This window comes from Numida meleagris, chromosome 25, assembly GCF_002078875.1.
Source record: "Numida meleagris isolate 19003 breed g44 Domestic line chromosome 25, NumMel1.0, whole genome shotgun sequence".
Taxonomy (NCBI): domain Eukaryota; kingdom Metazoa; phylum Chordata; class Aves; order Galliformes; family Numididae; genus Numida; species Numida meleagris.
The window spans coordinates 312405-332693 of NC_034433.1; the positions used below are offsets into that span (position 1 = coordinate 312405).

The window sequence follows — 20289 nt, forward strand, 5'->3', positions numbered from 1 at the left end:
GGACTGGCACCAACCCACAAATGCAGCTCCAGCCGCCCATGGGGCAGGTCGGGCAGCTGTCCTCATCTCGGAGCATTGCTAGCAGCGCGGACGTGTCCTGACGGAGATCTGCTGTCTGACCCTCACGTACCCTCCTGCTCCTCTGCCCTTTCCTCTGGTTCTCTGTGTGTGCTTCTTTCTTCCTCTCTCCTCTCCTTTCTCCATGTCCTACACTGGCTTGGATGCAATAACAATCCTCTACCTCTGACTCCCCTGCTGCCTCTTCTAGTCTGGGTTTTCTCTCCCATAATCCTGCTAATTTTCTGCCCCTAGGTCTGATGACAGCGATTCCTCTGTCTCGGAGGTGCTGAGGTATAGACAACTTTCTATTTATTATCCCTTCCTCTTCTCCTTCTCTCTGTCTCATGAGTTTGCTCTCCCTTGTCCCTGCATGCTCCACCTGTGCCTTGCTGCTTTGCCCGTCTCCCAGCTTGTGTATGCTGTCCCCTCTTGGCATGCCACCAACAGTGCCTGACACTGTCCCCTCGGTTGTGAGTTTGAACCGTTCCTGCTCTGCTCAGCCTCTGGAAGCGTGGCACTGGCCTTGCCTGCGGACACTGGCTGCTTTGCAGAGGCAGCATGCTCTGTGCCATCTCTGATGGGCTCTTGTCAGCATGTCCTGTCCCATCCCTTGGCTCTCCAGCAGGACTGTGATGCTGGGGTGAGCAACGCTGGGCACTGTCAGTGTGTTCTTCTTGCGAGCATCTTCCAGGGAAATATGTGCAGGTGTTCCCCACGCTTGGCTGTATCTCTGCAGTGCTGGGTTCTGGGTGGGCAGAGCTCTTTGCCCCAGAAACCAAGTCACTGCTGTGCAGAGCTCAGCCTAGGGGTGAAGGTGCTCCTGGGCTTGTCCCAGTGCAGCAGAGAGGTTCCCCAGTGCGAGGACAACCTTCTCTGTGCCTTTTAGGAGCATCAGCCCTCTGGCACAAGGGTGCCCTGCCCTGAGCACCCACTGGAGATATGGCACCAGAGGTGTGTGTGTGCTTTGTCACCTTGAGCTGTTTGCTCTGATAACATCTCGCCCTGGGGAGCCAGGATTTCCATTTAGCCTCAGTGTCACCTCGAGACCAGTAGAAACGCTAGGGGTCAGAGGAGAGCTGTTTAATTGGTGAGCACAGCTGCTAATTGAGAAAGAGATTGCACGCGTGCGACTTCCACACCCACGTTAATGAGCTTACATTCATCCTCCTGACTAACGCAAACCTTATGTGGCCCTGGGCCTGCCCTTCTCCAGCCTCGTGCCTCGTTTTCCCTACTCATAAGAAAAGATTTAGCATAGCTCAGAGCCCCAGGCAGTGCTTTGGGATGGCAGCAGGGAAGAGCTGCTGATGGCCACGTACATCAGGACTGCAGCAGTGGGGCTGTTGGACCTCAGTGCCTTGAACACTCTGATGTGGAGGTGATTGGCAGATGCTGTGCCCAGAGGGATGAGGCATGTGTGCCTGCAGGCATCCCTTGGAAGAAGGTTTGGCAGGGATGGATCCTCTCCTGCCGAGAGCCAGCAGTGGGCACAGGGATGCTGGGTAGAAATGCCAGTGCTGCCCTCTGTCATCCTTATGGTCTTAAAAGGAGCACAACTCTGTTTCCAAATGTTACCAGCCACAGGCTGGCTGGCAGGCTCGAAGGAACTGCCAGGATATAGGTATAACGAGGCATTCGTTCCTAGCAGAGTTTCAGGATGGAGAAAGTGCAGCTCGTCCTAAACTGAGCTGAGGCCTGATGAGCTGGGTCTCCTGGTTCAGGTCAGTGCTGGCCAGGCTCGAGTGGCTCAGCAGCAGAGCAGAGGCCATGACCACCGTGTCCCATAGCCTGTGTCACTTGGGCGGAGGCATTAGGCAAGGGCTGCTCATGGGGAGATTGCCAGGTTTTCCATGAAGATGTTTGCTCAGATGTGCCTGAGTCCAGGCAGAGGGGCCCACTGCTCTGCCAGCAGGGGAAGATGCTCAGGGTGAGGCACCTCGTGCTCTCCCATGCCCCTGGGACCACACAGTGCCGTGCCTTTCCACACACCTACCCCACCACGCTTGTTCTTTCTTTCCCATGCAAGGGGCATCATTAATCCAGTGGGTGGCACCAAGAACGCCCGGACAGCCCCGCTGCAGTGCGTCTCCGTGGCAGAAGGACACACCAAGCCTGTGCTCTGCCTGGATGCCACCGATGAGCTGCTTTTCACTGGCTCCAAAGGTATGTGTGGTGGACAGAGAAGATGTGGGGGTTGCTGGCTTTTTATGCACTATGAGAGCAGGTTGGCATGGGGAATTGGTGGGCACCGCGGGGATGGTTCCTCCGGGGTTGCTCTCCTGTCCCTGCTCTCTGATGTCTGGCTGCTGGAGCAGGCTGGCTTCGTTCCCCTGGAAAGGAGCTGTGGGTGGAGGGAGGCAGTGCTTGGGAAGGGGTAGGTGCCTCCATGCCATGGAGGAACTCCCCAGCCCGATGCTCTCAGGCGTGTTCTTCTTCCTACAGACCGGAGCTGTAAGATGTGGAACCTGGTGACGGGTCAGGAAATCGCTTCCCTCAAGGGTCACCCAAATAATGTCGTTTCCATCAAGTACTGCAGCCACACGGGGCTGGTGTTCACCGTGTCCACCTCATACATCAAAGTGTGGGACATCCGGGACTCAGCCCGGTGCATCCGCACCCTCACGTAGGTGGTGGGAAGAGTGGCTGGGGGGGAGCCTGGGCACTGTGGGCATCTCTGGCTTTGCAGAAGATGGTCTCAGAAACTCCTGGGGTCCCACAGGCTGGAAACAGAGCCCAGCTGCATTGCTACCAGTCTGCAGCAAATGCAGTGCTACAGCTGTAGGAAACAGGGAGGCTCAGGGAGAACGCAGGGAACTAGGGCAGGATACTCCATGTCATGCGCACACCTGACATCCTTGGCTCCACCCCAAGCAGAGCACTTGGTCTGGAAGGTGGAGGTCTTGCTGGTCCCGTGCTGGCCAGGCAGCTGATGATACCTGCAGGACCTTTCCCAGTGTGGGACCAGCTGAGAGCCAGCAGCCTCTTTGGCTTCCTCAGAGGGGCCTCGGAGGCTCTGACCTGGTCTCTCATCATCCTTTCTCCTCTCTCCTTCCCTTCTCTAGATCTTCTGGCCAGGTGATCTCTGGGGATGCGTGTGCTGGGACTACCACCCGCACTGTGACCAGCGTGCAGGGGGAGCACCAGATCAACCAGATCGCTCTCAACCCCTCTGGCACCACGCTCTATGCTGCCACTGGTAACTCCGTCCGCATCTGGGAGCTGAGCAGGTGAGGGGCAGCACAGGGGCAGGCAGGACAACTTACTGACTCTGTGTGGGCATGTGCATCTGAAAAGACTCCCCTAGGGAAGGGGAAAATCTTTTAGCTGTGGAAGCTGCCCGGAATGAGGGCTTTCAGGACCCTACCATGTGCCTTTTCAAGTCCCTGTCTTAGGACCCAAGGGGTGATGAGCAGCAGTGGGGCTACTTGAGGTGTGGGTTTCATCTGTGAGAAGAGGGAAGAAATGAGGGATGAGCAGCAGCCTCTCCAGGCTGTGCCATTACCCCAAGCCCTTGCTGCAGCCTGGGCTCTCCAGCTGGCTGTCGGCGTGCCCCAAAGCTGCCTTCATCCCTCGGCATCACTGTGAAGCAGGGTATCCCTGGTGGTGATGCCTCCAAAGGGACCTTCCTCTGTTGGGGGGTGCTTGAGGGCAGTGGGGTTTGTGCTGGGAGAGGGCCCTGGAGGAGCTGTGGTGTTGGGCAGGGGCTGGCTGACCCATGTCACTGGTTGCAGGCTGCAGCCTGTTGGGAAGCTGACTGGCCACATCGGGCCTGTGATGTGTCTCACAGTAAACCAGACGGCAAGCAACCATGACCTGGTGGTCACAGGCTCCAAAGATCACTACGTCAAGGTACTCTCCTCTGGCTGCTGGGCAGAGCCCAGATGTCGTTCCCCCTTAAGACCTCTTCTCTTCCCCTTGCCCACATTTCTGGTTTTCCCTGTTCTGAACGTGGCTTTTTGTGCATCTTCTCCCCCCAGATCTTGCCTTTTCTTTCATTTGTGATACAAATATACCTTTGGCCATGGGGGACTGCATCTGCCACTCCTTGGGCTCTGTGGCTGATGTTTGCATGTTACATCTGACTCGGCTGAGCAGCTTGGCCTGTTCTGCTCAGTTCTGCCTCCTGCTGCAGATGATTTTCACCTGCTCATTTGCAGCTCCAGAACAGCAAAAGATCACACCTCCATTTTATTTTATTTTATTATTTTATTTTATTTTATTTTATTTTATTTTTCTGGCTCTTAGTAGGTTGAATTGGAGTGGAGAGGGGCGGGGAGGGTGGCAGGATCCCGCTCTTCTCAGCTTGGCTTGTGAAGATGTGTAAAAGCTCATGATGGGTAAAACGTAGCAGAATTGGGGCTCTCTGGTGGCACGTCTCTCCCGATGGTGGCAGGACATCTGGTGAGACCTTAGCCCCCCAAGCTGCCAACACTTGCTCCCCTCTCCAGCATTATATGCCGTGTGTCCCAGCCTCAAAATATTCCCTGGTGGAAGAAGGAAGAGGGCCAAGGGCCAACTCTCCTGCCAGCATCGCTCAAGTGTTAACATCCCTTCCTAGCCTAAGCAATACGGGGCCTCTTTGGAGATCAGTTCTGGGGGAGCTATGTGCCAGTGCTGGCCTTCCTGATTCTGTAGCTCGTTCTGGGCTTTAGTTTTGTTCTAGTGTTACAGGTTACTTTAGGATTTCAGTGTTAGGCACTTAAAGCCTTAAGTTTTGTTTTAGTGTTAGACATAGACGCAGGTTACTTTAGGATGTTAGTGTTAGATAGTGCCATCCAACTGGAACGTGCATACAGCACAAACTCGCACTCAAGGTACGTATGGCTCCCTGTACCCATCCACTAAAGCAGTGCTTTAAACACACAAGCCCTTCCACTGCCTTCAGCAGATCTACTTTCTGTGTGCTGAGTGCTCTGAGCCTCGGAAATGGAGGGTGGTGGCCAAGTTCTTGGAGAAGGGCTGACCTCTATTTCCAGAGCCATCTGGGGTCTCTCACCGGCTGTTTTCCCTGCAGGTGTTTGAGATTGCTGAGGGCGTGGTGGGCAATGTTGGCCCCACTCACAACTTCGAGCCCCCTCACTACGATGGCATCGAGTGCCTGGCCATCCAGGGAGACATCCTCTTCAGCGGCTCCAGGGACAACGGCATTAAAAAGTGGGATCTGGAGCAGCAGGAACTTATCCAGGTCAGGAGAGGAGCATACGGGGTAGCCTGGGCTCCTCAGGGTAACGTGGGGCAGCCAGGATTGCTGCTGTGCGTCTGGGGGAAGGCTCAGGGCTCTGGTGCCAGTGCTGCACTGGACTAACCTGGGAGGCCAGCCAGTTCCTGGGGATCTGGTAGCACGTGCCAGGTGGCTCTGTATGCCTCTAGATGGGTACTGAAGAGCACCCACAACTGCCCGTTCCCCTTGGGACGTAGGCTTGCAGCATCAGTTGCTGGGTTACTCTCTGAAAATAGGATTCAAGCCCTAAGTCTTGAGTCTGGCTTGGTGATTTGGATCAACCCCGGGGCAGCGGTGATGATCTGAACCCCTGAAGCTGGGTGTCTTGAGGCTGACTGTGATCTCTGCTCTGCCCTCATACCTACAGCAAATCCCGAATGCGCACAAAGACTGGGTCTGTGCCCTGGCCTTCATCCCTGGCCGCCCCATGGTGCTGAGTGCTTGCCGAGGAGGCATGATCAAAGTCTGGAACGTGGATAACTTCAGCCCAGTTGGGGAGATCAAGGGGCACGACAGCCCCATCAATGCCATCTGCACCAACTCCAAGCACATCTTCACTGCCTCCAGGTGAGCCTCGGGCTTGGAGCTCCCCAGAGCCCCCGGGAGGTGGGGGACCCCTGGGTTGACCTGTCATCCCTGGGCCTGGGAGGGTTTGCATTGAACGGGGCCGGGAGCCTGGAGGGAGAAGAGGGCGGGGGGGAACGTGCAGCTTTCCAGTCCCTCCACGCCTTCATCTCATCTTGCCCATCTTAATCTGTCCCCTGCCCGCTCTCCGGTGACGCCCCGGGATATCCCCACGCAGGGACCCATATTCCCTGGGGCTGGGCATCCCCCGCTGCTCTTGGGGAGCAATTTGGCAGCAAGACTCTGATATCCTCTTTTCCACCGTGTCCCTTTTCTCCCTTCCTTTTTCTGTCTCTCTCTGTCTCTCCTCCTCCCCACCTCCCATCTGTGCCACAGTGACTGCCGGGTAAAGTTATGGAATTACGTGCCTGGGCTCACCCCTTGCCTTCCACGACGCGTCCTTGCCATAAAGGGCCGTGCTACTAGTCTGCCTTGACCCTCCTGCTCTTTCTGACTCTCTCTTGCACATGCACTCTTCTGTCTTTCCTTTCCTTTTCTCTCTCTCCATCTCTTTCTCCCTCTGTCTTTCTTGCTGTTGCTTGCTTTTGCTCTTCTCTCTTTCTTTCTCTCTGGTCTGAGCTGCTTCTTAACGGTATGAAACTCTTTTGCGTTTTTCCCCACTTGATAAATCCTTACTAGAAGTGCCTTGCCCCTTTGTCCCAGTCATACCCTCGCGTAGTTTTGTTTTGTTTCCTTTTTTTTCTTCTTTTTTTTTCTTTTTTTACCTCTTGCCCAGTGCCCACATCTCCTGTGGCAGCCGTGTTCTGCCCTCACCCTTGCATGGATGGTGGGGTGGGAGTCGGCAGCCCCCTGCCAACCAACCCATGCCCCAGGGAGACCAAGTTCTCTGCAACAAAACCACCTTGAGCTATAGGCAGAACCTGTGCAAGGGGTGTGGCAGTCCTGCAGGTCACCGCTTCCCTTTGTCCTCAGTTGCTGCCAGTGGGCTGAGCTGGAGGCTGAGCCCCATTGGGCCTGCCTGCTCCCCCAGATGGGCTTAGCATCCTCCTGCCGGGAGAGAGCCTGGGAGCCTCGTGGGCTGCATGCTGCCGTGGGCTGGGGGTGGGCAGTGCTTCTGCTTGCAGTGCCTGTGTGCGGCAGGCAAAGCCCCTGGCTCACACCATCCCTCTTGCCTTTGTTTCCCAGCGACCTGACAGTGAAGCTCTGGAGTGGGAGGAGGTTACCCACTGGCTCCAACTAGGAACTACAGAATGACTGGAAGATGTGGCAGGAGGGTGAAGGCTGGGCTACATCTCCCTTGCTACCAAGACCCCATCGTCTATGGGAGCTCAGCCCAGGGATGGGAATTTTTGTGCCTGACCCGACAGGGTGGATCAGATCCATCTTGCCCCATCTTTGAGCACTGACAGATCCCGTGAAGAGGCAGCTCCGCGGAGCACCATCAGCTCCACCTTCCCTCCTGCTGCAGTTTCTCAGTGGTTTTCCAGTGACCAGGAAAGACTTCATCTCTCTTCTCACCCACCCCACTGTGCTGCCTGCCGGGTCTGCGAGGGGCTGGAGTCCAGGTGGGCTCCTTCTCAGAGACACACAGTTCCCTCCTGCCACCGCGGCTTCGTGCAGCCTCTGCCTGGATCTGCTGCTTCTGTCCCCGCTGCCTCCAGGGCTGGTTCCTGCAGGAGCCTTTCTCCATTCCACAGTCTCAAGGCTATTGGCTGGGACCAGAGGTCGGGTTGGTTTTTTTTTTTTTTTTCCTTTGGAGACATAACTTATGGGACGTCCTCTGTGCTGCGGTGGATCTGCAGAAGGATCTTCAATTGGTTCCATCCTCCCCTGGCTCCAGCAGCTGGAGCTGAGCATCTCACCTGGCTCACCCTGAGCTTCTCTGCGGTGCCATCACGCCACTTCCAGCCCGACCCACTGCGCTTCCCTGCGGCGATCTCTGAATTCGGAATCCCGATGGTGATCTCTGCTGACCCTCTGCTCTTCCCATGTGCCCGCTTTGCTCTGCGGTGGGGCAGGGGAGGGCTTCTCGCCCTCAGCTACGGGAGCAGATGGGTCAGGATGGAGATGGTTGTGCCACAGTGGGGTGAGGATGGGGTTGGACGCTGGTCCTGCTCGAGTCCCCCTGTGGCCGCACGCCTGAAGGACAATCCTACAGAGAACGATCTTGCACGGCTGGAGCCCTGCCGAAGGCTGAAGGCTCAGCCCAGGAGTGCGTCACTCAGGACACAGCCTCTCCAGCTGCCCTGCGCGCTTCTCCCTGGTCTCACACTGGAGCTTTCTTCTTCCTCTCCCGTGGTCCCTTGGGGCATCCCCTGCTCCATCCTGCCCTGCCGCGCGCTGGGCTCGTGGGGGAATGGCCGCGCTGACCCTGGGAGTGGTGTTCTCTCCTCGTGCGCTCTCACTTCACTTTTGTCACTGAAGAAACGTTTGAACTCGGACTGAAGGATTCCTCTGTGTGATCCCACTGGTGCTGAACTCGGATCTCGGTGGAGCTCCAGGATGTGCCCCGTAAAGCACAGACCAATTTCCCTCTGCTTTCTGCAGCCCCGTTTTTTTGGGTTTTTTTAGTCACCAGCCCTTGTTCAAACCACTGCAGGCGGGAATTTCTGCACACCTTGAAACAGGAGCATCTTTACTGACTTGTTGGAGTCTTTCTTTTATTGTTCTGGGGAAAAAAAAAGAAGACATTGCTGTTGGCGTGCACAGGGTGACCCTGCCCAGCACGGGACGGTGACTGCTCCTGCCTCACAGCTGAGCCCTGTGCTGTGTGCGCTGTGGGGCTGGGGGGAGCAGAAAGGTGCAGGGGCCCCATGGCTGCCCCATGACAGCGCCGGGAGCTGGAGGCGGTGCTGCCCTCTCAGCCTGATTTGGATGGAACTTCCCCGCTCATCACTCGCGTTTTCTTTGGGCTGTGCGTGTCTGCCAGGTGTACCGTAGGCATCAGTGTCTGAGTACCTGTGTGGGTTGGTATTTCCCATGTGGGAGAGGGACTTCTTGTATTTTTTTTGGGGGGGGGGAGGGGGGTGTTGATTTGGTTTAGCTACCTCACGGTGCAAGCTGGGTGCTGTTGTCATTGATTTCATTTTGGGGATGGGCTGGGGAGCTCGAGGGGTTTTTGTTTGTATTCCTTTGGCCATTGCTGTTGTTATGGTTTTGACACTTGAGTTTGTCCCAAAGACACACGGCCTCACTGCATCTTGCTGCGTTTCTGAGCCCCTGCTGTTTCCCAGCACTGAGATTTTCCTCCTGTTGCTGGAGGATGCTCGGAGCAGGGCTCTGTGGTTTTGCTATTCGGCACTGGGTTGATGTGCAGCCTGGAGGTGGTGGTTCCTTTGAAGGACAGAATGGTCCCTCTGTAGGGCTGAGCTCAGCCTGCGTTCCTGTCTCTGCTCCCACAGATATTTGCTGTGGCTGCAAAGAAGCTCTTGACTGGGCGATGCCAGGCAGAGCACATTGTTGGAATGGGCTGGTCCTAGTCCCTGTGTTCCAGAGCCTGCTGTGATGTGGTAGCAGTGGGCAGCTGGTGCTGTAACAGCCTCTGCCCGAGGTGGTGGCATGCTGAGATAAACTGAATCTCACGCGTTAGAGTTTTCATCCCCAAAAGGCAGCTCAGTCTAGATCCTGTCCCAGGCACTGAACATGACTAGGACAGCCCTCGAGGTTATCCCCTCCTGGGGCTAGGAAGCTGGCACGGGGCTCTGCCCTGCTCCCCAGCACAGGGGGCTTGGGGGGGCAGCTCTGAGCCATGCTGTCAGGTGGGGGGCAGGTCCCCTGAATGCTAAAGCACAAGGTCCCACCCCATCTGCAGTCCAGCGAGCGTGGCCCTTTGGCCTCTGGTCCTTCAGCTCCTTCCCTTGCTGCTGGCTGCCCAGTCTCTGCCTGTGGGCAGGCACCGGGGGCCCCGGGGCTGCCCTTGCCCATTTTGCCATCTGTTCCAGGTCCCAGAGCACAGTGCCTGCAGGCCCTGGATGGGGCTGTGGGCTTTGGATACAGAGGGTGAAGATTAAGGGCTGGGGTGCAGGTGAGGTCCGTCCTTTTGCACTGTGCTGGGTGCTCCCTTGGGGCTCAGGACTTGCACTGCTTTCTTGTGGTCTCTGAGCCTCTCTGCACCTCATTTTGCTTCTCCCTCGGTGCCTTCGTTTGTGCCAAGCATGGGGATGATAGCTGCTGTCCAGGGAGCTCCTTCCCTTACTGAGAGCTGGGGACGTCTTGTTCCTGGGCTCTGCCTCTTGCTCCTGGATCTCCTCCTCCCAGCACACACGGGCCAGCTCCAAGCTCTGCTGAGGGCACAGCGCTGCCTGGAACTGAGCTTTGCACAGAAGGGATGGAGTTGACTCAGGAGCCCAAATTTTTGGGCCCTCAAACCACTGTGAGCCCACCCAGGGAGCTGCAGCTCTCCTGGCACAAAAGACACGGCTGTAAGGCTGTCCCCAGCCTGGCCAGCTGTGAGAAGCACAAGGGTACGTTGTTCCTCCCCAGCACCTCCAAGCACAGCTGCTTTGGGCTCCTTGCCTCCCGCCTCGGCAGCCGCCCCAGGGTGTCCTCCCATCCCACGCTGGATGGGGTCCGGGTACGATCCCACAGAGCACTTGTCACTCGTCCCCTTGCCTCGCAGCATGCTCACCGCTGCTTTGCTCCATCTCGCAGGCAGCATCTCCCTCCTGCTCCTCCCGTTGTCCCACCAGCCGCTCCTCACACCCCACGGTGCTCCCACTCGATCTGGGAGGAACCCCAGCACAGTCCCACTCCTCCCAGGCCTTGCCCCCAGCAAAGCATCGCCCTACGCCTTCCTGCCGCCCCGGGCCTTTGTCCCCATTCCCAGTGGAACAGCTCTGCCCGGTACCTGCTCCCTGCGCTGCCTGCTCCATTGCCCGTCCCGCTGCACAGCTGGCACGAGCAGCCGGTGCCTTCCCTTGCCCGGAGCTGTTTGACAGAGGCCAACTCTTGCTCACGAAGGCTTTTTTTTCTCTGCTGGGTTGCGCAGCCCAGCGCTGCGGTCTGGGTTTGTCAGAGGACAAGGTGTGTACAAATATTTTATACCTCGATGTGTTCCTGTAAATAGTGTAACTTATTTCAGTCTCACGCTGTACATGTTTGTTTGTTTGTTTTTCCGATGGATGTGTTTGTTCCTTGCCTCTTTGTCTTCACAAATAAAGCGTACTGAAACGAAGAGACAAAGCAGTGACGCCTGTTTTGGGGAAGAGCGCAGCCGGGAGCCGCCTGTCCTGATGCGCGTCCTGTCCTCGTGGCCGGACCCTGGGAGCTGTGAGGATTTGCCCACACGGGAACCGGGTCCTCAGGGACTGCAGGGCTCTCCCCGTGGCTCCGAGCTGAGCTGCGCTGCGGGTGCTCGGGTGCCTCCAGCCTCTGCTGCTGCCTGGTCTCAGGGAGCCAGCGGTGGGCCAGGGCATGGAGGGCAAACTGCATTTTGGGGCACTGCACCCTACGGAAAGGTCCTTGAAAGCATCTCGAAGAGGCAGCAGAGCTGGTCGGGGCTGCACGGCACGTCCTGTGTGAGAGGCTGAGGACCCCCAGGTTGTCCGGGCTGCACGAAATGGGGCTGAGAATCCGTCCCATCGCCGCGTGCGACTTCCAAAGCAGGGGAATGGCACGGAGCTGCGCGGGGCAGGGCTCAGACGGGGCGCTGGGAAACGCGTCTGTACCGTGACCACGCCTCCGCGCTTCCCCACCCCGGGGCACCCGGCTGCTGAGACCCCCCCGGCTGCGCGTGGAGCGGGGACAGCCGCCAGGGGGCAGCGCCGGCCGCGGTGCGGGGACGGGGACAGCGGGCGGGGGCGGCAGCGGGGCCCTTAGCGGGGACGTTGTGAGCTCCCTCCGCCCCATCCCGAGCCGTGACCGCGCTGCGGTGCCCGCAGAGGTGGCGATGTCCGCACCGCGCTGGGCCGCACGCCTTCCCCCCGCCATGTGGGGCAGCCCCGGCCCAGGTGCTGCGGGGCGGGGGTGGGCTGTGGATCGCACCCCAGCGTCTGCAGGGCACGGCGCAGCCCCAGCTGCCTCCATCCAGACACCTTCTCTCTCCCAGCGCTCGTCGGACGGGTTGGATGGAGCAGCAGTGACACCGAGCACGCGTCCTGCCCCCAGTGCGGGGAGAGTGGGGGGGACAGCGGGCAGAGGGCCCCGGCTCCTGGCTGTGTCCCTGGAGGGCTGGCGGTGCTGGGGGGTGCGCGGAGCTGTGCCACCCCAGCCGGTGCTGGGGCATATCTTGTCGTGAGTCCCCAAACACAGCCACCCCATGCTGCTGCTGGGGTGATGGCGTCAGTGGGTCATAAATGTGGGGTAGTGTGGGCCCAGCTCCTCCTCCCAGCAGGGCAGGTGACAGCAGAGACATCGCTCTCCTTGCTGCTGTCCCAGCCCCTTGCTGTGCCCGCACACCTCGTTGGCATCGTGTCACCAGCTCACCCCAAACTCGTGGCCACTTCTTTGTCACCCCAGCACGACACCAGGGCCAGGCTGGCAGCATGCTGTGCTCCCTGCACGCCTGAGTGCCACAGCTGGACCTCGCAGAGCAGTGTCCCTGCTGCAGGTGCTCTGTCTCACCCCAACCATGGCTTTGCTGAAAGCTCGAGGCCAGAAAGAACAGAGAAAGGAGCCAGCCTGGTGCTCAAAACGTTTGCAGCAGGGAATTAGTGCAGGTAGGCTCAGGGGCAGGTTGCTCTGTGCCCACCGGTACTGCAGCACAGGGCTCCATTTGTGCCACCTGGCTGCGATGCCGGGGCTGCTGCCAGGCAGCAGGATGCTGTGCCTGGGAAACAAAAGGGACTGGCAGCACCCAGCACTCGTGACTGTGCCTGCAGGAATGAAGCTGGGGCAGGTGCTCAGCTCTTGTGACCCAGTGCCTCCTGGGTCGCATGCTGGCCCTGCTGCCCAGGGCCACAACATGGCACAGCAGGGCAGGGTGACGTGACAGGAGGGATGGGCACACAGCCACCTGCCCTTGTTGGGCTGGAGGAGCGCTCCTGTATTTACACCGCTCTGTCACCATCATACCTCACGCACTGGATTGAAGTGAGCAGCAGGGAGAACTTGCTGGGGTCCCCCCAGTCCCAGCACCCGCACGTGGCAGGGGGCAGCACCAGGCTGATGGGTGCCGGGCTGGAGGCTTGGGCAGGTCCAAGGGGACAGATCCCCATCTGCTGGCACAGGGCTAAACCCAGCAGGAACGCATCCAGCCTGGGTCCCAAATGCACCTTACACCTGGCAGAGGGGTGAGGGCCACCAGAAGGTAATTCCCTGCATGCATCCCTCAGCCCTGCCCTGTGTGTACACGTGTGCCAGTGCACAGGCGCTTGTGAAATGACAACAAATGGGCCAGCACAGCTCTACAGCCCATCCCAGCCACCCCCCCCAAGGCAAAAAGTGACCCATGACAACACGAAGAGCAGCGACGCTTGGCCACCAGCCCTGGGCTCCATTCCCATGCAGACAACCCGCTCCCAGATCTGCCACGTGTGGTCACCAGTGAATGACCCAGCACGGGGTATGGCCGCGTCTGAGCATCCTACAAGCAGCCGCTGCCCTCCCCCCGGTGAAGGCGATGCTGCGTGGTGGGGGGATGCTTTTCCTGGGGCGCTGCCCCCAGCTGGGATGCGCAGCCCCTGGGGTTGGTCTGTGCCTCCCGGGCACGTTTCTGGGCAGCAGGACGGAGGTGAACCCGCTGCTGTGAGCAAACAACCGCGAGCGGCGGCCGAGAGCAACACCCGCGAAGCCGGTGTGGGTGAAACTCTGGGCACCGCCGTCCAAGGCTCTGACAATGATTAAACTGGCCAACCCAGATTTCCCGGCAAGGCAGCGCTGGGCTGGGGCCGGTGGTTCATATTATGCAAATCACCTGGATCAGGGAGCATGAACGTTTCAGGGCTGGAATTCCCCTCCGGCCTCCAGATCGCGTTACGCCACGCGTGCTATAAAAGAGGAGTAGGCAGGGCAGGATCTGCCCATCGGCGCAGCCGTGCGTGGCGGCGGGCAGGGCTCGCTCGCTGCTCTCTGGATTAGCCGCTGCCCAGGGATTGCCAACGCAGAAGGTACCAAGATTTTCCTCCCCGGTGGGGATGACCCCCAGCCCCAGCGGCCGCTTTGCTCCCTCCCTGTGTGCTGGGGACGTGCTCGGTGCTTTCTGGCTGTACACTGGTTTTCCCATCGTTGCCTTTTCGGGAGCAGCGAGGCGGTGGGCTCCCGGCGACCAGCAGGATGCAGCTGTTCCACTGTGGCCTTGCAGCCCTGCAGCTGATGGGATTTGCTTCTTGTACCAGCTTGGAGGATGGCCCTGTCCATGGGGCATCTGTGGGGCTGGGGAGCGTTTGATGGTCCTGCAACACCCATCCCCACGGAGGGGCTGTGTGACCGACAGTGGGGCCACCTGCTTGCTGTGCGAGGAGGGCTAGGTGCTGGGGATGGGGCTTTGCTGAGGGATGCCATGTCCTCATCCTGCTCCGGCTCTGCCCTGGTGGCAGTGAGTGCAGTGCTGGGTGGGGGGCTCAGCAGCGGCAGTGCCAGATGGAGGCACAGAGATCGTGGGGTTACAGCGGGTGCTGTGAGTTTGGGTCCCCGGTGCCAGGGCTCACTGTCACCTCTCGTCACAGAGCTTGATGGCGGCATCTTGTGAGATCAGCAACATCTTCTCCAACTACATCAGCGCCATGTACCAGCCCGAGGAGGTGCAGCTGCCCCCTGATGTGCTGGGATGCCCTGGGGAAGACAGCAGCGTGGGGCTGAGCCTCTCCGCCAGCCAGCCCCTGGCAGAGGGTGCAGGTGGGATGGGGCACGGTGGTGGTGGGGTGCAATGGTGGTGGTGTGCAGATGGGGTGCCCAGCACGCAGGGCACCAGTGAGGCAGTGCTGGAAGAGCATTGCAAGGACACAGTCCCACTGGGGCAGGTTAAGGCTTGTGCCATGCCTCAGTTTCCCCAGGGGTACTTTGGCTGGAGGGTCCCCAGTGTGGCACAAAGTGTGACCTCAGCCCCATATAACACACGCTGTGCCCTGCACAATGCCTGTGGGACCAGCCCAGGTGCCCAGCTGCTCGCTGCCCAGCCCTACACTGAGCCCCATTCTCTATCCCTTGCAGACAAGCCAGAGTGGTTCAGTGAGCTCCCGTACTTCTGGACCAAGGTGCAGGTGCTGGAGTGGATCAGCTACCACGTGGAGAAGAACAAGTACGACGCCAGCTCTATTGACTTCTCCTGCTGCAACATGGACGGGCACGCGCTCTGCCACTGCACCAGGGACCAGATGCGCCTCATCTTCGGGCCGCTGGGGGACGAGCTGTATGACCGCCTGCATGAGATCAGTGAGTGTCCCCATGTGCCCTCAGTCCCCAGGCCTGACAGCTCACAGGGTGAGGCCAAGATCCCCATGCTAGCCCAGGGAGGGGACACAGAGAAAGGTCCGGACAGGGCTAGGCTCTGTTCCCCACCGTGCTGAACAAGCACCGCTAATCCCGGTTCCCCGGAACCCCGCAGCCTCCGACGAGCTGAGCTGGATCATCGAGCTGCTGGAGAAAGAGGATGCAAATTCCCAGGAGACCTTCCTGGACAGCAGCCACCTAGGTACGAGGGGGGGCACAGGCTTTTCCCCCAGTGCTACACGTGGTGCAGGAAGAGCTCACCCTCTTCTTCACTTCTCTGCCCCCTCCAGAGCTGAGCAATCCCTGTGCCAAGGACTCCCTGGAGGACCTGAAGCCCACAAACCCTTTCCTCACCACAGACTTCACCTCCCTGCCCGGCGCCATGTCCCCAGGCAGCTCCGACCTCTCAGGTCAGTGCTTTCATAGAATCATAGAAGTTTACCTTGCTGAGAGCTCCCTTTGCTCACACAGAGCTGAGGGAGCACCAAGTATAGTTCTGTACCTGACTGATGCCGGGATGAGGGGGCAGAGCCAGTGGGAATCACCTCGTGCTGCTAAGAGCCACAGTCTGAGCCCCATCCCTCTGCCCCCCAGGGCCCGTGATGTCCCACAGCCCCAATTCCCAGGACTCCGGTGGAAGTGACCTCGACCTCGATCCCGTGGAAGCAAAGCTCTTTCCTGAGGGTGAGTTGCTGGGAGAGCAGAGCATGGCTGCTTCCCATCTTCTGGAGGGGCAGAGCTGGGCAGTGATTTAGGGGCATCCGCTTGTCCCACTGGGATGGGTTTTCTCTGTGCCCCAGGCCTGTTTTTCCCCACTGAGTGTGGTGGTGGTGCATGGTGATGGTGGAACAGAGCTGGGGCAGTGGGGAGCTCAGTGGGGTGAGGGAGGGATGATGCTGGAGGGAATGGGAAGACTCTGCTCTGTAGAACGGGCTTTAAAAAGGGTGCAGCCTCTGGTCCCACTGCCCCCAGCCAGCTCTGCCCTGGAAGATGTCTCTGTGCCCGGGGGGGGGGGCTGCAATCCTCAGGTGATTAATGTGTCCCCTTGTTGGTGCGCAGATGGCTTTGCAGGCAGCAAGAAAGGGGATGGCAAACACGGCAAGCGGAAACGGGGCCGGCCCCGAAAACTCAGCAAGGAGAGCAGAGAGTGCCTGGAGGGTCGGAAGAGCAAGCACTGTACGTGCTAAACCAAACCCTAACCCTAACCCTAGCCCTAACCCTGCAGCCTGGCTCCGTGGTGGGATGTGAGGGGCAGCTCGGTGCTTGCTGGCCATGCACGTGGCACGAGGACCCCTCCCCTAACAGCTCGCTCTCATCTCTCAGCCCCGCGAGGAACTCATCTGTGGGAGTTCATCCGCGACATCCTCATCCACCCCGAGCTGAACGAGGGGCTGATGAAATGGGAGGACCGGCGCGAGGGCGTCTTCAAGTTCCTGCGCTCCGAGGCGGTGGCTCAGCTCTGGGGGCAGAAGAAGAAGAACAGCAGCATGACCTACGAGAAGCTGAGCCGAGCGATGCGGTGAGTGCCCCCCATGTCCCCTCCAGGGAGGGGGACTGCCCCCACACCAACGTGAGGGCTGCGTCCAGAGCCTGAGCCCTGAGCCCACCTCTGTCCCCCGCAGATATTACTACAAACGGGAGATCTTGGAGAGGGTCGATGGGCGCCGGCTGGTCTACAAGTTTGGGAAGAACTCCAGCGGATGGAAGGAAGAGGAGGTGCTCAACAGGAACAAGGAGCTGTAAAGCGCCGGATCAGCCCCTGGCTCCTTGGCAGGAGTTTTTTTGCGTGCAGATGGACTGAAAGCTGCTGCCCCGTGCAGCACGTGGCACTCTGAGCCTTGCGTGGACACACTCGTGCGTGCTGGTGTCCTCCAGCACCAAGGCGTTTAAAGCTAATATTTTGGCTCCAGTAGGTTATTGTAAACCATTATTTCTCTCGCTGGATTTGTACCTCTGACTGGAGAGGCAGTGACTTTGGGACTTTGTCTGTTTCAAAGCCTGGACAAGAGCAATGGGAAGAAAAGAGTGAGTGGCACTGGGCACCGATGCCACGGCACAACGGGTTCCTGCTGGCACCCACCTGTGGCTTGTCCCAGCCACCTGCTCCACGCGGAATGGGTGAAGCCCTTCGTGCAGCACCTCAGTGCAAAGTCTGCCACAAGAAGATGGGAACGGTGCAGAGCTTCACCTGACCCTGGAGAGCCCAAAGAGCAACCAAGGACTCAGTTCACCAGGGCTTGGCGGCATTTCCATCCCGGCTCCCCAGGAACAGGCTTTTTCCCTAAGAGTAGCTTCTAATTTATGTAAAAGAAAACGAGTATACAGATATATTTTTTCATGTGTAAGGCGTCCCCGCGTGATGGTGTGCGCTGTAGGGCACACACATGTCCTGCAATGCTCACGGGAGGTGATGCTCAGCTGGACTGAAGCGATGTCAGGGGGCACAGGCTGGCACTGTGTCGGCCCCGGGAGGGGGATGCCGGCCCACCAGGCACCCACAGATCCCTCCTTTCGAGCTGCGAATGTCAGAGGAATAAATTGTTGTCTGGTTGGGGTTTTGTAACCCTGTCTTATTGTGGTTGCTTTTGTTGAAGGCAAAGCTGGGACCAGAGTCGGGGATGCCCCTGGGGAGCCTGGCAAAGGCTCAGAGATGCATTTCAGCAGGGGGACTGACTGTTCCCTCCCTCACTGCCAGAGGCACGGCACAGTTAGGGATCGCCCTTGTGACACTTGCAAAGTTGTGACCGTATGCAAGGTGTCATGCACAGCACCTGTGCCTGCTCCCCTGGGCTGTCCCGGCAGCAGGAGTTGGAGCTGCCCCAGTGTGCGGCCACAGCTTGCAGGTGGTGCTGTGCCTTACAGCAAGGATGGATTTAGGGATGGGAGAACCACAAGCCCTGCTGTGAGTGGCCCTTGTCACTCCAAGGCTCCCGGTGGCCATAGCCCCGAGCATCCCAAACCTCTGCTGATCTGCCAACCCCCCCCCGGTAAGAGATCACAAGAGGGAATCTGCAGTCAGACAAAATCCTGGAGGTGGCCAAACGACGGGCGAGAAGGAAAGGCCGCCCTTGTACCCTTCCGGGTGCACGCGCCGGGATGGGGCTGCCGCGGTTGCAAGGAGAGGTCCCGCGTGCGGATGCGAGCTGGGCCGCAGCCACCAGGGCTCTGCAGAGCTCCTTGCGCAACCCAGCGCTGGGAACGGGTTCTCCTGGCTGCAGGCTGCGAGCGGAGGGCGCTCGGGGCCCATCCTGACCTCAGGCTGCATGGGGAGGCAGGAGGCTGCGAGATGCTCGGGATGCCCACGCAAACACCGCGTGCAGCAGGGGACCACACTGGTGGCACCGAGGGGGGGGACAGGGTGAGGAGGAGAAGCCGGGAGCCGTGCTGCGGCTGCCGTCCCCGCGGGGAGCTCAGGGCTGTGGGCGAGGTGTTTATTCTCCCTCAATAGATAACCCCAGCAGGTTGGCAGGCAGAGCGCAGCGCTTTGTCACGCAGCCCGCTGCCTTGCCAAGCGCGCCCTGTTTGCTCAAGCAGTTTCATTTCTTTCCCGCTGCGGTTTGTGTTACCTAACGAGCTTGGGACAATGTTTAACCAGCCCTGGCAGCAGCAGGATCCCCATCGGCCTCGCCTCGCCGTGTCCCCGTGTCCCCACTGCCCCCCAACTCGGGTCTGTCCTCCCTATGGCCCCGTGCCATTGCAGGCAGTGAGGGGGCAGAGGGGGGGGCTGTGTGTGCAGGGGATGGGGGGCATGGTCCTGCACCCCCTTTCGTGGGTCCAGGGGTGGGAGTGGGGCATGAGGTCACTCACACGTGTGCACACAAACACACACTGATGGAAACCTCTGCCGTGACCTCCACGCCCATGCTGCGCCAACCCAGCAGAGCCTCTGGCACGAAAAGGAGATGATTTATTTGTGTGGTTTTTTTTCCTAATCTCGCAGGAGGTGCCCGGATCTCACGGCTGTGGCAAGCCGTGGTGAACAGAAATAGAGGATTTTCCACCTTGAGCACAGGGAACTGTTCCCACCAGGTGGTCCCAGGCAGAACACGGGGCTGACAGCTCCCGCAGAAATGCCTCCATCAACCTTCAAGTTCATGCATTAAAATGGGGTTCTGTCCCCTGAGAACGCCCATCGGGATGGAGGGACCCCTGATCCCAGCTGGGGAACATGAGGGCGGTTGGCCCTGGCCAGCTCTCACCCGGACCCTTGTCCCCAGAGCAGGCTGCTGTGGCTGTTCCTCTTTGATGGCATGTTTCGCTGGTGCCCTTCTCCCTGGGGTGCCTTGTCCAGGTGGGAATCAGCCCTTTGGATTCTGGGAGCGAGCCTGCGGACAGAAAAGGTGTGTAAAGCTAACGAGATTAGGTCCTGCTGGGAATATCCAAGGAAGAAAAGCTTTGGGAACCAGTGAGACATTTATTGCAGCACTGATAAGAAGCACTCTCCCTGCTGCATTTCACCCCAGTCCATGACCAGCCCCAGGCTAACTTCATGCAACCCAGGCTAAAATCTGCCAGGTTTCAGGACAAGTTGTAGCTGTGTGTGGATTGGCATGGACAGAACCAGGCTGCAGAGCTCCCAGACTTTGCCAAGAACATGGTCAGAGGAGGAAAACGCTGTCCATTTGGGCTGCCCCATTGCTTTGGGTGCTTTTCCAGCAGGGGGTCAGGCTACCAGCTCAGCTGGCATAAATACACCCAGGGCAAAGTCTTCCTGATGGGGCATCCCATCTGCATGTGTGAGCATGGTGGGGATGGGTTGATGGTTGGACTAGATGACCTTAGCAGTCTTTTCCAACCTTCATGATTCTATGATACCCCTTGAGCTGAGCAGAAAGCAGCTGAGCACAGGGGTAGCACTGAGGTTTGCTGCGCTTGGGGACAGACGTCCCTGCAGTTGGGTACAAGTGAAGGTGCAAGGCTGTTGCGTGGGCTGGCACCTGTGGGCTGCTTCCCTCTTCCCCAGGGTTACAGCCGTCACTGGGGCTCCCAGACCATGCTCCCCCTGCCTGGCAGCTCAGCGGTTCCTTGCCTAATTGCTGCCAGCAGCAGCTGCCCCG

General features: G+C 59.0%; 2 protein-coding genes across 3 annotated transcripts in view; both read left to right on the forward strand.

Moving 5' to 3' along the window:
* KIF21B (kinesin family member 21B) overlaps window positions 1–11039 on the forward strand; it is a 32955-nt gene extending 21916 nt beyond the window's left edge. The window contains exons 28-35 of one of the 2 annotated variants that reach the window (XM_021377242.1): window positions 313–351; window positions 2087–2223; window positions 2503–2683; window positions 3123–3287; window positions 3792–3909; window positions 5075–5245; window positions 5649–5848; window positions 7052–11039. In XM_021377242.1, coding sequence (XP_021232917.1) covers window positions 313–351; window positions 2087–2223; window positions 2503–2683; window positions 3123–3287; window positions 3792–3909; window positions 5075–5245; window positions 5649–5848; window positions 7052–7106 — 1066 coding nt within the window. In that variant the 3' untranslated portion in view covers window positions 7107–11039. The remainder of the gene's footprint in view (window positions 1–312; window positions 352–2086; window positions 2224–2502; window positions 2684–3122; window positions 3288–3791; window positions 3910–5074; window positions 5246–5648; window positions 5849–7051) is intronic. The other variant, XM_021377243.1, reaches the window with a different exon arrangement.
* ELF3 (E74 like ETS transcription factor 3) lies at window positions 13755–17795 on the forward strand. The gene is made up of 9 exons (XM_021377464.1): window positions 13755–13911; window positions 14470–14638; window positions 14954–15175; window positions 15348–15434; window positions 15523–15642; window positions 15827–15916; window positions 16292–16408; window positions 16556–16751; window positions 16855–17795. Exons 2-9 carry the CDS (start codon window positions 14476–14478, stop codon window positions 16973–16975), a joined length of 1116 nt encoding a protein of 371 aa, XP_021233139.1. The 5' UTR covers window positions 13755–13911; window positions 14470–14475; the 3' UTR covers window positions 16976–17795.

Bases quoted from the DNA above. Each gene is read 5' to 3' on its own strand.
- ELF3 (XM_021377464.1), top strand. From the start codon at position 14,476: ATGGCGGCATCTTGTGAGATCAGCAACATCTTCTCCAACTACATCAGC. The intron at 15,643-15,826 runs GTCAGTGCTTTC...TCTGCCCCCCAG, and splicing joins AGGCAGCTCCGACCTCTCAG to GGCCCGTGATGTCCCACAGC. The intron at 16,409-16,555 runs GTACGTGCTAAA...CTCATCTCTCAG, and splicing joins GGGTCGGAAGAGCAAGCACT to CCCCGCGAGGAACTCATCTG.